The sequence below is a fragment of the Trachemys scripta genome, chromosome 22, assembly GCF_013100865.1.
Source record: "Trachemys scripta elegans isolate TJP31775 chromosome 22, CAS_Tse_1.0, whole genome shotgun sequence".
In the NCBI taxonomy this organism is placed as follows: Eukaryota; Metazoa; Chordata; order Testudines; family Emydidae; genus Trachemys; species Trachemys scripta.
The window spans coordinates 3,961,742-3,974,682 of record NC_048319.1 but is presented as its reverse complement, the minus strand read 5'-3'; the positions used below and the strand labels follow the sequence as shown (position 1 = coordinate 3,974,682).

Here is a 12,941-nt window from a genome sequence, read left to right as displayed (position 1 = left end):
ACATGGAGGAGGCGGCTGCATGCAGTGGCAGTACCATGAGGGTGGGGAGACATGTCGGCTGCAGAATGGACCTGGCATCATTATCCCGGCTGTGAGCTTTTGCGCGAACACTTGCCGCCCGGGGCCAGGGATCTGCCGTTCTCAGCCGGAGTTACAGGCTACTTCCACAACGCCAAGTTTAAGCCTTGCGAATACGGCCCCGGATGGGGCATAGGAGGCCGGGGTTCTATCCCCACCGCTGCCACCAATTCTGGACGTGGCCATGGGCAAGACACTCGCTCTCTGTTTGCTTCTGTTTTCCCACCCGTCTGTCTCCCCCCTTTGTCGTGAGGGGAGGGGCTGGCTGGGCCTGGGCAGCGCCTAGCATAACAGGGCCCTGATTTCTACCGGCGCCTCTGGGCACCATTGTAACAGACCAGGGCTATTTTACATGGCAGGTCTCGCCCCAGGAGGGGGCATTGGTCACCCCAGCGCTTCCCCGTCGCTCTGCTCCCTCCCCACGCCCACGTTCAGAGCCGCTGAAACGTCCCCAGACCCCTGGTCTGGCTGGGTCATGGATTTTCCATGTTTCTCTGGCTAAAGGCATTCGCATGGGGCGGGGGCAGATCTCAGGCTGTTTCGTCTCTTCCATAACCCACCCCCCCAAATGTGCGACAAACCCTCACCGCAGTAACCAGCCGTGATGCCACCCCGCCCAGGACTCCAGGTGAGGGCCAGGCAAACCATCTCAGAAACCCAGCTGCTGCTGAGGCAGGGCCTGGAGGCGCAGCTGGTCTGCCAAGCCTGGATTCCCCTTTAACGAGCTCTGCCGGCCCCTCCTCTCTGCCCGCCCCCAAGTTGTGGAGTCTTGAGCCCAGATCTTGGGTGTCCAATCGGCAGGCGAAGGGGAGAGCAAGCCCCCGTCCTGCATTATAAGAGGTTTGCAAGTGCTCTGCCTTGAGGACAGTGAGTGGAGCAGGGAGACAGAGCCGGGGAATAGGGGGGTGGGAGAGAGACTGGGGCGTTGCAGAAGCAGTGGGCTATGGGGAGGATGGAGCATTCAGCCAGCAGGAGCTCCCAGGGAGACAACCTGAGCTATTTCCTAGAGGACCCAGGCACTGGGACGCTGTACAGGAGGGGCCAGCTCTTGGGAAAGGTACCTTTTTTGTTGTTGTTTCAAGCGGATCTAGGAAGCCAATTCCCCCCAGGGCTGTCGGGGGCAGAATCTGACAGCAGCTGTGTGTGTGCATCTGATGGGGATAGTGCTACTTCTGCGCTTCTCCAGCACCTGCCACCGGACGCTGGCAATGGATTAAACTCATCCAGTCCCTCTTCCCTTCCCCCCGCGAGGGAGGTAAGTCACTGCGGTGTCCAGTTTAGATGGGGAAACTGAGGCACGGGGGGGAAGGGCGATTTGCCTAAGGTCATCTAATCAGTGACAGAGCTGGGCATAGAACCCAGGCGTCCTGATGCCTACCCCCCTTCCCCTGTTGGATCCATTAGACACCATGCCCTTCTGAGAGCTGGGATTAAAACCCAGCCCCCGGCTCCTCTCACTAGACCCCAGCACTGAGTTGCAGCAGGCCACGGGCTGATTCAGGAGAATCTTTGCTGATTCTAGGGATCAGGATGTACCACGTTAGCCGAAGCCCATGGGGTGCACTCACTGCAAAAGCAGCAGATTAGCAGCGGGCTGCGCTCACAGCGGGGGGCTGCCAGACGTGCCCTCGCTCCTCTGAGGTTCTGGCAGCCGCTTACCAGGGAGAAGTTACAACTCATGAATGAGTCGTCAGGGGCTCTTCCCGGCTCCTCCTGGGTGCAAAGGGAACGCTTAGCTACCCGGCTCCTTACCCTCCCTAATACCCCGGGCCCGATCCTCCATCACTTACGCCAGTGCAAACTGCGACCCAATCAGGGGCAGCTGTTTATACCTACTTTGCCCTGATGCCAGTGACCTGGGAATCCGGGGATCAAAGACGCTTGGCCCCAGACATCCTCCTGCAGCCAGCTCCCGACAAGTCTGCCCAGGGAAGCCCCGAGCACGTCAAGTTACCCTGGACGGAGCAGCCTCATGCGCTGGTTAGGGCCCTGCTCCAGGCTGTCGCTGCAGGTCCTGGGTACCGGAGGCTAGGATGGCTCAGGGCAGAGTGCTCAGCCCGGCTCAATGCCACTCCCCCACGGGTCCAGCCGGGGGCCCACTAGCCCACGCCCGGAGAGCGGGGCTTGCTCCCCACTGGTGCTACAGCAGTGCCCCACCCCAGACAAGGCCTCGGTCTCACAGCCCCTGTGATGGGGAAACTGAGGCACAGTGAGGGGTTAGCCATCCAGTGGTGCTGCAAATTTTTATAGTGGAGGTGCAAAAGGTGGAAACCATGTATTTGGGTTGTCACTACTTTTCAAGCCAGGGGGTGAGGCAGCCCCCCCCCCAGCACCCCGAGTTCCTGCACCTAGAGACCTGTCTGTCTCATTCCCCATCTCTGTTCATAGCGTAATATCCTGTGCTGACCTCACTGCTCTACCAGACAGTGGTGAGGCAGGAATACAATCAGAGAGAGGTAGTCTGTGTTGTCACTGCGGGCTGGGGTGTAGCTGTTGCCAGGAGCGGGGCCGGTGGGGAAATTCTTGTTGCCAAGCAGAGGAGGGAAGAGACCCTCGGCCCAGGTTAAGTAGCTTTGCATTCTGGCCTTGAACCTGGAGCCAAAAATCGAGGGGAAGCAGAGCCCGGTGGCGAATGGGCATTTTTGTTGTGGAAACTGCTGCTCTCTCCTTGGGGAAACTGAGGCACAGAGGCAAAGCAACTCACCCGTCAGCTGCTGCTGCACCTGCCGGAGGGTGACTTTGTCTCTTTCAAGAGAGCTGCGCTGGCAGGCAGGAGCGGCCACGTCGGGCAGCATCTGCCACGCAAAGCTGCCCACAACACGTACTATCCCCGCCGGAAAGGCTGGTGCCTTGTGCAGCACGTGAGGCTCAGCATGGGCACTGCTGCCTAGTGGTTAGAGCCAGCAATGGGGACTCAGGGCCCCGGCACTGAGGGGAGCAGGCTTTAGGAGGTAAAGCAGGGTTTGGGACGTCCCAGCTCTGGGAGGCGAGCCTGGCCTAGGACTCCTGGGTTCTAGTCCTGCCATGGGACTTTGGACTGGGCACAGCTATTTTCCCTCTCTGCAAAACAAGGATCAGCCCCCTTAGGGTGAGCCTGAGCCCCTCAAATGGAAGGGCCAAGGGTCATCATTGGAGGCAACCGGGGAGGAACGACCCTCTCCAGTTGCCCAACCCCCATGGCTTTGTCCCAGGGAAGCTCCCCCCAGTAAGTCCCCACAGGGCCGGGGGAGCAGGATGCAACCACAGGTTACCAGAATCCTCACGGCTCCTCCTTGCGCACAGGGGGCTTTCGGCCGGTGCTACAAGTTCACGGACACGTCCACCGGCAAAGTCTACGCCATCAAGATCGTCCCCCAGTCCCGCATCTCCCGGCTGGAGAGCAGGGGGAAGGTGAGCCAGGGGCTACTCCCTGGGGTGGGGGTGGGGAGGAAGCATCTAGCACTGGCCAGAGAGAGGAGGGGGCTGGCTAGGTGAGCCTTGAGGTCATGCCCGCCCCCCCCCTTCTTATCATCCCCCCCAGAGGAACAATTGGCTGCAGCTCGGCCCTGTTCTGCCTTGCCTGTGCTGGGGCAGACACCCATGAACTGCGGGGGAAGGTTAACCCTTTCCTTGCCAGCACCGGGGGCTCATCTATACCCCTCCCCCCGCCAAGCCCCATTCCCTTCTTTATACGGGATTCCCCTGCCCCCTCACCCCATACCTCAATCTTGGGGGCAGGGTTGGGGGTTAAACCCCAGGGTAAACAAAGAAGTCCCCCTCCCACTGCAGACGCTCCACATTCCTCTTGTTCTCACCATCCCTTGTTCTCACCCCGGGGTGTTGCCCAGCCCCCCCGCTGAGACAGGGTCTCTGAGGATCACGGAGCAAACCACGGACCATGCACACATGAGCAGCAGCCTCAAATGTCAGTGCAGGGTGAGACCACTTCTCATTCCTACGCATAGGGACGCCCTTGCTCCTGACCACTGAAGATTGAGAGCGTTAGCTCTGGGGGCCCAGCCAATTCCCAGGTAACTGCAGGTAACTGCAACCTGGTCGGCTACATAATACATTCCCCCCTGCAGCTTCGGTCAGGATTTCCCCATCTGTCTCTATCGTGTGACTTGGCTGTTGCGGGACGGCGATCACATTCCACCGCAGAGCCAGCTGCATTTCAGTGGCAGAGGCGTGATTTCCCTTGCACACACTGTCTGCCAACGGCTTTGGCATCCCTTAGGCCCTCTTGCCCGAGAGACATGTCAGATCTCGTTAATGTCTCGGTCTTGCTGTCATTTTACCAGCTCATGTTGGCATCAACCAAAAAGCATGAATGCTGTGCGGTAGCTGGGTTCTGACTCTAATGAAATGGGCAGTGGTGGGTGGGTAGGCACAGCTGCCACCTACAGGCTGCGATCTGAACGGCATAGCTGTGTTTCATAGGCCCTATACTGCTAGCAGCTCATGGGGTTTCTCCTATCGCTTCAGTAGTAGAATGATCTGAGTTCTATCCCTACTGCTGTCCCCGTCTCCCTGCCAGCTGTGATACTCCTAGCTGGGCGCGAGGACCCAGGATGAGCAGTGGGCGTGTGCATTTTCCACAGCGCTGTATGATTCTAGCTGACTCCAGCGCTTCGGGCTCGTGACTCGTTTCGCTCGCTATTTGTGTGCGTCTGCAATTCTCCTCCCGCAGGTCGAGAGGGAAATCGAGCTACACAGTCACCTGAGCCATCGGCACGTCGTGGGCTTCCACCGGCACTTTGCTGACCGGGACAACATCTACATGATCCTGGAGTACTGCAGCCACAAGGTGAGCCAAGGCTCTCCTCAGGGAAGGGAGCCAAGTCCTGTTCGAAGAAATACCTAGACTCAGAACCTCCAGGGGGTTTGCACTCTTAACTTCTGCTGAAATCCAGGGAAGTTAGGAGCCTACACACATTTGGGGCTATAATAACTCAGGCGTCTCTCCTGAATCTTTTCCAATCCTCTGGGGTCTGCAAATCTGGCTTGAAAATACGAGACCAGCCTTTATCTGGCTTGCAACACATCCCGAGAGGCCTGTTTGACTAGCACTGGGAGAGGCAGCCTGGTCTAGAGCAGAGAAGGTGCTGGGATTCTGGAGAGCTGGGTTCTGGTCCCTGTGATCTACTGTGTGTGACCTCAAGTGAGTCACTTTCCCCTCCTTCTCTCGCTCTTTCGACTCAGAGCTCTTCGGGGTGGGGTCTCTCACTGCGTGCAAGGGCAGCACGGGGGCTCTGATCTCAGCCAGGGCTCAGGGGCGTTCCTATCATCCAAACTAATGGTGGTTAGTCCTTGGGCTGCTCTAAATGACACTGGGGCAGCGGAAGATGTCCTGGGAGCAGCAGAGAAGTCACTCCAAACAGCTGATTGAAAGGGACAGACCTGTTTATTTTTCAGGGCTGGCTCTTTAGTTAACTAAGTGAAGGGTGGGGCAGCTTTCAGAGGCGCTCCAGCAGCTCCACTGAACCTCCGACAAGCGGAGATGGGCTGGAAATGTGGAAGTCAGGCCCAGCTGTGGAGTGCCCAAGGGTGAGAGGAAGGGGGGATGGGTTTGACTCAAGCCCCTCTGCCCCCTCCCCCGATCCAATCCGTCCCCAAAGGCGGGGCGGGGGGTTACCAGCACTATGGACCGTGCCGCCGATAGGAGGCCTGTGTGCTGTGCTGGACCAGATCTGTCCCTGATCTGCTTTCCTCTGCCCATCCCCAGTCCCTTGCCCACATCCTGAAGGCCAGGAAAACTCTGACGGAGCCAGAGGTCCGATATTACCTGAGGCAGATCATTGCGGGGCTGCGCTACCTCCACCAGCAGGGCATCATCCACCGCGACCTCAAGCTGAGTATGTGGCGCGGGCCGGCGGCCGCGAGCATGGGGCCGGCTGGAGCACAGGGTGACGCCGGGAGGAGGGGGGATCCCCAAAGGGTGCAGGTGGAGAGACCTCGCCAGCGACGCATTGCCAGCTTACACATCGCCCTCTGATGCCGAGCAGTGCCCATGGGAAAGCGGCTGGCAGAGGGAACCGGATTCCACCCCACTGCTCCAGAGTCCTCGCCTAATGAATGGACGTGCTAGGGGACTTGGCTGCAGGGGGGACAGGAGGGCAGTATTGCCTACTAGTTACAGCCAGGGCATGGGAATCAGGACTCCTGGGTTCTATGCTTGGGAGGTGCAATGGGTTGGAGTGTGGGGAGGCCATGGGGGGTTGGAACTCCTTGGTCTTGTTTACAACTCTGAGGCCTGTGGAGCAGGTTGCTGGGTGCCAGGACTCCTGGGTTCTGGTCTCAGCTCTGGGAGGGTGGCCCTATAGGTTGGGGGAGCGGAGGGAAGGGGCTGGGAGTTGGGGCTCCTGGGTCCTCTCTCCAGCCATGAGAAGCGTTGAGCTGGTTCTGGAGTGCCAGCACTCCTGGGTTCTGGTCCTGGTTCTGGGATTGTGGTCCAGTAGGTGGGGGGAACAGTGGTGGCTGGGAGTCAGGACTCCTGGGTTCTTTTTCTAACTGTACTTAAGGCAGGTCACGTCCTTCTCCTTCCTCTCAGCTCCCCTGCTGTGCAGTGGGGAGAGGGGACTGAGCTCCCAGACGGCTCAGACCCTGGGACTGATTGATCTCTGCCCCACAGCAATGCAGCACCATCTTCCTGCGGCCCCTTTCAATCCCTTAAGCCCTGAGCAGCAATGAAGGAGTTAATCGCCCCTGTGCCCTTCACCTTGGCCTCTGAGACCCCCCCCCACACCAAGAGGGCGGGGGGCGGGAGAGAGGGGTTATAAATACACCAGCAGCGCGTCTGGCCGTCTGGCTTCTTGCGAGTAAATGCCACCAGCGTGACTTCATGCTTCTGAATGGGAGCCCGGGAGCCGGTTCTCCATGTAGGGGCTGCCCCGTGGAGGGGGAGATACGTGGGGACCCCCAGGTGCAGCCTCTCTCCCTGACGCGCACACAGCTGCCCCCTGCCAAGCAGCCTCTGGGCTGGGGAGGGCCTCCATCCTGCCTGTGATTTATTGCTCCCCTGGGGCACATACAAAGCTGCCAGGGCTACTGAGGAGGCCCCATCCAGCGCAATGGGCTACTCCGGTCTCCACAGCTGTTTGAGCGGCTGTAGAGAAATATACCGGCACAGACAGCCCCGCCTACGCCCTGCTCTGGTGCTAAAATCCATGCTCCCTTCTCCCCTGCAGCGTGGGCTAGTGGCTAGAGCCTGGGAGCCAGGACACGGTTCCCAGCCCTGCTACTGGTTCCTTGTGTGAGCGGGAGCCAGCCTCAGTTTCCCCATCTGTAAAGGGAGTGACTCTGGCCCTGTGACTGGAAAGCTGCCCGGAGTGCGCTCAGCGGCTGACCTCTCTTAACCCCACAGGTAACTTCTTCCTCACGAAGAACATGCAGGTGAAGATCGGGGACCTGGGGCTGGCGACGAGAGACGAGCAGGCAGGCCGGAGACGGGGGTGAGTGCTGGCCCAGCACAGCCTGCGGCCCTCGCCGGGGCGCTCCGTGGCTTCACCTCCCGTTCCTTTTCCTCCTACAGCGTGGTGTGTGGGACGCCCAACTACCTGGCCCCCGAGGTGATCGCCAAGAAGGGGCACTCCTTCCAGTCCGACATCTGGGCCCTGGGCTGCATCATGTGAGTGAGGTGCCAGGCAAATGCCTCCGAGAGGGGTGGGCAGGGCTGGGTCAGTGGGGAGGGAATGGGATACGGGGCACCAGCTCCGACCCGGCCCCAGGGTGGGCAACAGGCTGGTTCAGTGGAGTGAGGAATGGGACATCGGGCTTTTTGACTCTATGGGGCACTGGCTCCGACCCGGCCCCAGGGCGGGGAACAGGCTGGATCAGTGGGGTGGGGAATGGGACATGGGGCTTTTTGACTCTATGGGGCACCAGATCCAACCCAGCCCCAGGGCGGGGAACAGGCTGGTTCAGTAGGGTGGGGAATGGGACATGGGGCCTTTCCCCTCTAGGGAATGCTGTGATTGGCTGCTTGTGCCCGCCTTGGTGCACTGGGAAGGCTCTGATTGGCTGCCTTCCCTCGCCCCAGGTACACCGCTCTGACAGGCAGCTCCCCCTTCGAGATCACCCACAAGCAGGAGATGTACCAGTGCATCCGGGAGGGCCGGTACCCCATCCCCAACCACCTCTCGCCAGGCGCCAGGAAGCTGATCGGTTGCCTGCTGGCGCCCAGCCCCTCAGAGCGGCCCAGCCTGGAGGAGGTGTTGGAGCACGAGTTCTTCACCCAGGTCCGGGCGCTGCTGGGACGGGCGAGTCGCTCCCGGCGGGCACCCATCCTGAGCGGCGCTGCGACCCCATGTGCCAGGTCGCTACGCTCCTTGGTAGAGCCGGGCCTGATTGCGGGTCATGCCCTTGCACCCCGTCTAGGCGCCCAGGGTGGGCGTGCCCCTGTGCTGCCCTGTCTTAGGAAGAATGCCGCCGCCCCTCGCCCAAAGCCCCCGGAAGTGCCCTTAGCTCAGCTCCACAGAGCTGTGGCCGTGCCTGGTGCAAACAAAGCAAACAGGATCCGGGCGTAGGCACTGGCAGTTCTTGTATCCAGCCCCCGACACGGTGCCCCAAGTCCCTGGGCTGGTTACTCCAGCCCCTCTGGGTTCCTTCCACCACCCCTGGCATCTGTGGCCCCGTCTAGCCCTGGTCCCCGTATGAACTGTGGGGTCCTTGCCCTGCCCCCTCCATGGAACCAGCACATGGTACGGCCGGGAATGGAGTGACGTGGCTCTCGTTTCCCAGGGTTTCACTCCGGACAAGCTGCCATCCCGCGCCTGCCATTCAGTGCCCGTCTTCGCCCTGCCCAACCCGATTGGCAAGCTCCTGAAAAAGGCGGCCAAGGTGCTGTTCAGGGGGTTGCCGTGCCAGGAGCCCCGGGCAGGTGGGTCAAGCGGCCGCGTCCCCCCGTGCTCTGGGCCGGGCTTGGCAGTACCCGTGTCACATCACGGCTCTGCTGTGTCTCCATCCAGGTAGCCCAGTGCCCGGCGAGGAGCCGGAGAAGCTGATGAGCCGATCCCAGCAGGCTCAGAACCTGCCCAGCCTGGAGCAGCACAGCGAGGTAGGAGGGATCCATGGGCAGGGGGGCGGGGAGGGACCTGGGGGGGTCTGTAGCCCGGCTCTCCCCTCTCTCACCTGCTGTCCCTGTCTCCCTGCCAGGTGGAAAGAGGCAGTGTCCAGGCTGCGCCGTTCCCCGAGGCCCCCAGCATGTTCTCCATCCATCTGCTCATGACGGGAGCCCTCAGGCCCAGCCGTTCTGGTGCCAACTGTAAGTGGATGTTGGGGGCTGCGGGTGCCAGGCAGGCATCCTAGGGGGCACTGGAGCCCATTGGAGCAGAGTCCCAGAGGCAGGGGGGCGACTTTGATCCTTACAGCTCGGGAGGGGTGGGGCCGGCAGCCTGGGACAGACCTTGAAGCCACATTTCCCAGACCGGCCTCCAGCTGTGGGACCTGGAATTTGGGAGGGTTCTTGGCTGGAGACATCTGGGGCCCGATCCCAGCTGGGAGCGGCATGTGCTGAGCCCCTGCTGGGGATCGGGCCCTGGGGGGGAACTCCCGTTGGGCCCCCAAACCAGACACCTCTCTTGGCCTCCACCTCCCTTGGCCAGGGGCTCGGAGCAGCCCGCAGTAGGGTCGCCGGGAGCCTGCTGGGCTGGGATTGCTGCAGTACGAGGCCCCCGCCTCCCTGGGGTTGTCGACTGTCTAACCGCACAAACCCAAACACCCTTGTCCCGAGGCCCTGCCCCAGTCACTCCACCCCCCTCCCTCCGTCGCTTGCTCTCCCCCACCCTCACTCACTTTCACTGGTCTGGGGCAGGGGGGTGGGTGCGGGAGAGGGTGAGGGGTACGGGCTCTGAGAAGGAGTTTGGGTGCAGGAGGGGGCTCAGGGCTGGGGCAGGGGGGTGGGGTGCGGGAGAGGGTGAGGGGTACGGGCTCTGAGAAGGAGTTTGGGTGCAGGAGGGGGCTCAGGGCTGGGGCAGGGGGTTGGGGTGCAGGAGGGGGTGAGGGGTGTGGGCTCTGGGTGGGCGGCACAGCAGGGCTAAGGCAGGCTCCCTGCCTGCCCCAGCCCCACGCCGCTCCCGGAAGTGGCCGGCATGACCACTGGGTGGGGCAGGGGTCTCCACGTGCTGCCCGCGCCCTGAGTGCCAACTCCGCAGCTCCCATGGGCCGGGAACTGTGGCCCATGGGAGCTGCGGGGGTGGAGCCTGCCACCCGGGACCCGCCCGAGGTAAGCTGGACCAGGGGGCTCCACGTGCTGCCCCCTCTGCACGCTGCTCCCGGAATCGGCCAGCACGTTGCTGCGGCCCTTGGGGGGGGGCCGGGGGGGGGGAGGAGGTTTTGCATACTGCCCCTCCCTGAGGGCATCGCCCCCACAGCTCCCATTGGCCGCAGTTCCCGGCCAATGGGAGCTGCGGAGCCACGCTCGGGACACGGGCAGCACGCGGAGACCCCTTCCCCCCAGGGGCCACGGGGACGTGCCAACCGCTTTCGGCAGTGGCGCGGGGCCGGGGCAGACAGGGAGCCTGCCTTCGCCCCGCTGCAACACCAAACTTTTAGCACCTAAAAATCTCCCGGTTTGGTTTCAGTAGCTTCGGGGAGATAGGGCCTGATTCTGGGAGACTCCTGGCGAAACCGGGAGAGTTGGCAACCCTACGCCCCCCTGGGTTCCCTCGCTGCTTCCTGTTGGGGCAACAGCTCCACTCATTGGGGGGGGCACTCAGGGCAAGAGAGCACATGAGACTGGCTGGGCAGAAATGAATCCAGCCATCTGCTGTGCTCACTCTGGGAAGCACTGACTAGCGGTTAGATGAGGGTGGGAGATCAGAACCCCTGGGTTCTCTAGGAGAGTGGGGTGTAGTGGTTTGATGCGGGGGGGGGAGGACCAGAACTCCTGGGTTCTCTCCCCGGCTCTGGCAGGGGAGTGGGGTGTAGTGGTTTGATGGTGGGGGGGATCAGAACTCCTGGGTTCTCTCCCCGGCTCTGGCAGGGGAGTGGGGTGTAGTGGTTTGATGGGGGGCGGATCAGAACTCCTGCGTTCTCTCCCCGGCTCTGGCAGGGGAGTGGGGTGTAGTGGTGGGGGCTGGAAGGTGGGGGGCAGAGGGGTGACCCTGCCAAGCCTACAGTGGGTGCCGTGCGTGGTGCCCTGATCCCGGCCCCGTCTCTGCAGCAGATGCAGGCTGGAGCGTGGCGAGCGCGGTGCAGTCAGTCACCAGGGTGCTGGGAAGTTGCCTGGAGAACATGCCTCTGGGTAAGAGGGACCCTGGCGCCGGAGACCCACAAAGCCCTGCACGCCCAGCTCCATCATCCCCTGGGCTTCCTCAGCCCGGGCACCAAGCCCCCCGTGCGCACCTGGCCGGATACGGGTGGGGGCTGGGCTGGGCTGGCTTGGACGCACCCTGGGTGCAGGCTCCAACTGGGCCACTGTCCAGCCCTTGGGCCGCGGGGCGGGGGCTGGGACTCCATGCTGGGGCGGTGGGATTGCCCCACAGGGCCTGGCAGTGCCAGGGGTCGGGCCAGGCCAGTGGGAAGCTGCTCAGGTTGCCTCCTGACCTCCCCTGCTCTGTCAGGGCCTCTCCCCAGCTGGCCGGGCACCGGGGGCCTGTGGGGGCCTCTCTGCTGGGCCTCAGGCTCCCCTCTTTCTCCTTGCAGCCGAGCACAACCCTGTGCAGCGCCTGGCACCGCCCGTCCTCTGGGTCACCAGGTGGGTGGATTATTCCAACAAGTACGGCTTCGGCTACCTGCTCTCGGACGGCTCCACGGGTGCCCTGCTGGCCGACGGCACCCACCTAGCCCTGTGCCCGCAGTCACTGTAGGTATCCCCCGGGCACCGGCCTGGCCCTCTGCCCCCTCCCCTGGGCACCCACCTACCCTTCTGCCCCCTCCCCTGGGCACCTGCCTTGCCTTATGCCCCCTGCCCCCACCTGAGAATCCACCTGGCCCTCTACCTTCCCAGCACCCACCTCAGCATCTGCCCTGCCACCCCTGGAGCCCTCTGCACAGTCACCCCCTCTCAGACACCCATCACCCCCTCTACCCCCTCCCCCCTAACCCTCTGCTCAGTCCCCCTGACACCCACCTCGCCCAGCACCTGCCCTGGCAGGTCTCTGGGTACCTGGGACACCTGCTTCTCCCTCTCCCGGGGTTTGCCTGGCGCCGCTGCTCCAGCCTCCCTGCTTTTTGTTGCTTCCTTCCAGGCGTGTCTGCTACTGCCCGGGGTGCGGGGAGGCCGTGTCCTTCCCCCGGAGCGACGTGCCCACCTCCCTGGCCACGAAGATGGGCGTCCTGCACTTCTTCTCCCAGTACATGCAGCAGAAGCTGCTGGAGGTGAGGTCCCGGGGCCGGGGAGACCCTGGGGCTGGGCGGGGCGGGAGAATCACTGGGCCGGGAGCGCAGGATATGCCAGTGGTGGCTGGGGGAGGCCCCAGGGTGCAGTGCCATGGGGGGGGGGGCCATCCACGTGCCCTGCCTGTGCTGCCCCCGCCACAGGGGAGGGGCCCAGCCGTGGCTACGGCAGCGGACCCAGGGGCTGAGCCCCAGGTGAATTTCCCATCCCCTCTGGGCTGTGCCCGCGTGGAGGGCTATAAGGGGGAGCCACACTTGGTGCCCCCCCGGCCCAGACAACTGCCTGATGCTGCTCCTGCTGGCAGGGGGGGAACGAGCCGGCAGGTCCCAGCAGCTCCACGGACGCCCCCTGTCTCCTGTGCTGCGCCAAGTCGGACCGGGCACTGCTGATGCTCTTCAGCAACGGGACGCTGCAGGTAACCCACCCCCCGGCGCAGCCTTGAGCCGCTCCCCCTGTCCCCCACTCTATCTTCTCCTCGCCTGGTGCCCCCCCGAACTCTCCCCACATCCTTCCGCCCCATAGCTGCTCTCCCCTCTCCTCGCCTGGT

General features: G+C 62.8%; 1 protein-coding gene across 3 annotated transcripts in view; it reads left to right on the top strand.

Annotated features, from left to right (window-relative positions):
- The first annotated feature begins 933 nt into the window (after positions 1-933).
- Positions 934-12,941, top strand: part of PLK5 (polo like kinase 5 (inactive)) — a 19,125-nt gene continuing 7,117 nt past the window's right edge. Inside the window, exons 1-14 of one of the 3 annotated variants that reach the window (XM_034755027.1) lie at positions 934-1,135; positions 3,361-3,468; positions 4,748-4,864; positions 5,783-5,912; positions 7,421-7,508; positions 7,589-7,684; positions 8,096-8,294; positions 8,797-8,935; positions 9,024-9,112; positions 9,211-9,319; positions 11,222-11,299; positions 11,701-11,860; positions 12,246-12,375; positions 12,699-12,809. In XM_034755027.1, the coding sequence (XP_034610918.1) occupies positions 1,022-1,135; positions 3,361-3,468; positions 4,748-4,864; positions 5,783-5,912; positions 7,421-7,508; positions 7,589-7,684; positions 8,096-8,294; positions 8,797-8,935; positions 9,024-9,112; positions 9,211-9,319; positions 11,222-11,299; positions 11,701-11,860; positions 12,246-12,375; positions 12,699-12,809 (1,668 nt within the window). In that variant the 5' untranslated portion in view covers positions 934-1,021. Of the gene's footprint in view, positions 1,136-3,360; positions 3,469-4,747; positions 4,865-5,782; positions 5,913-7,420; positions 7,509-7,588; positions 7,685-8,095; positions 8,295-8,796; positions 8,936-9,023; positions 9,113-9,210; positions 9,320-11,218; positions 11,300-11,700; positions 11,861-12,245; positions 12,376-12,698; positions 12,810-12,941 lie in introns of all 3 variants that reach the window. The other 2 variants (XM_034755028.1, XM_034755026.1) reach the window with 2 other exon arrangements.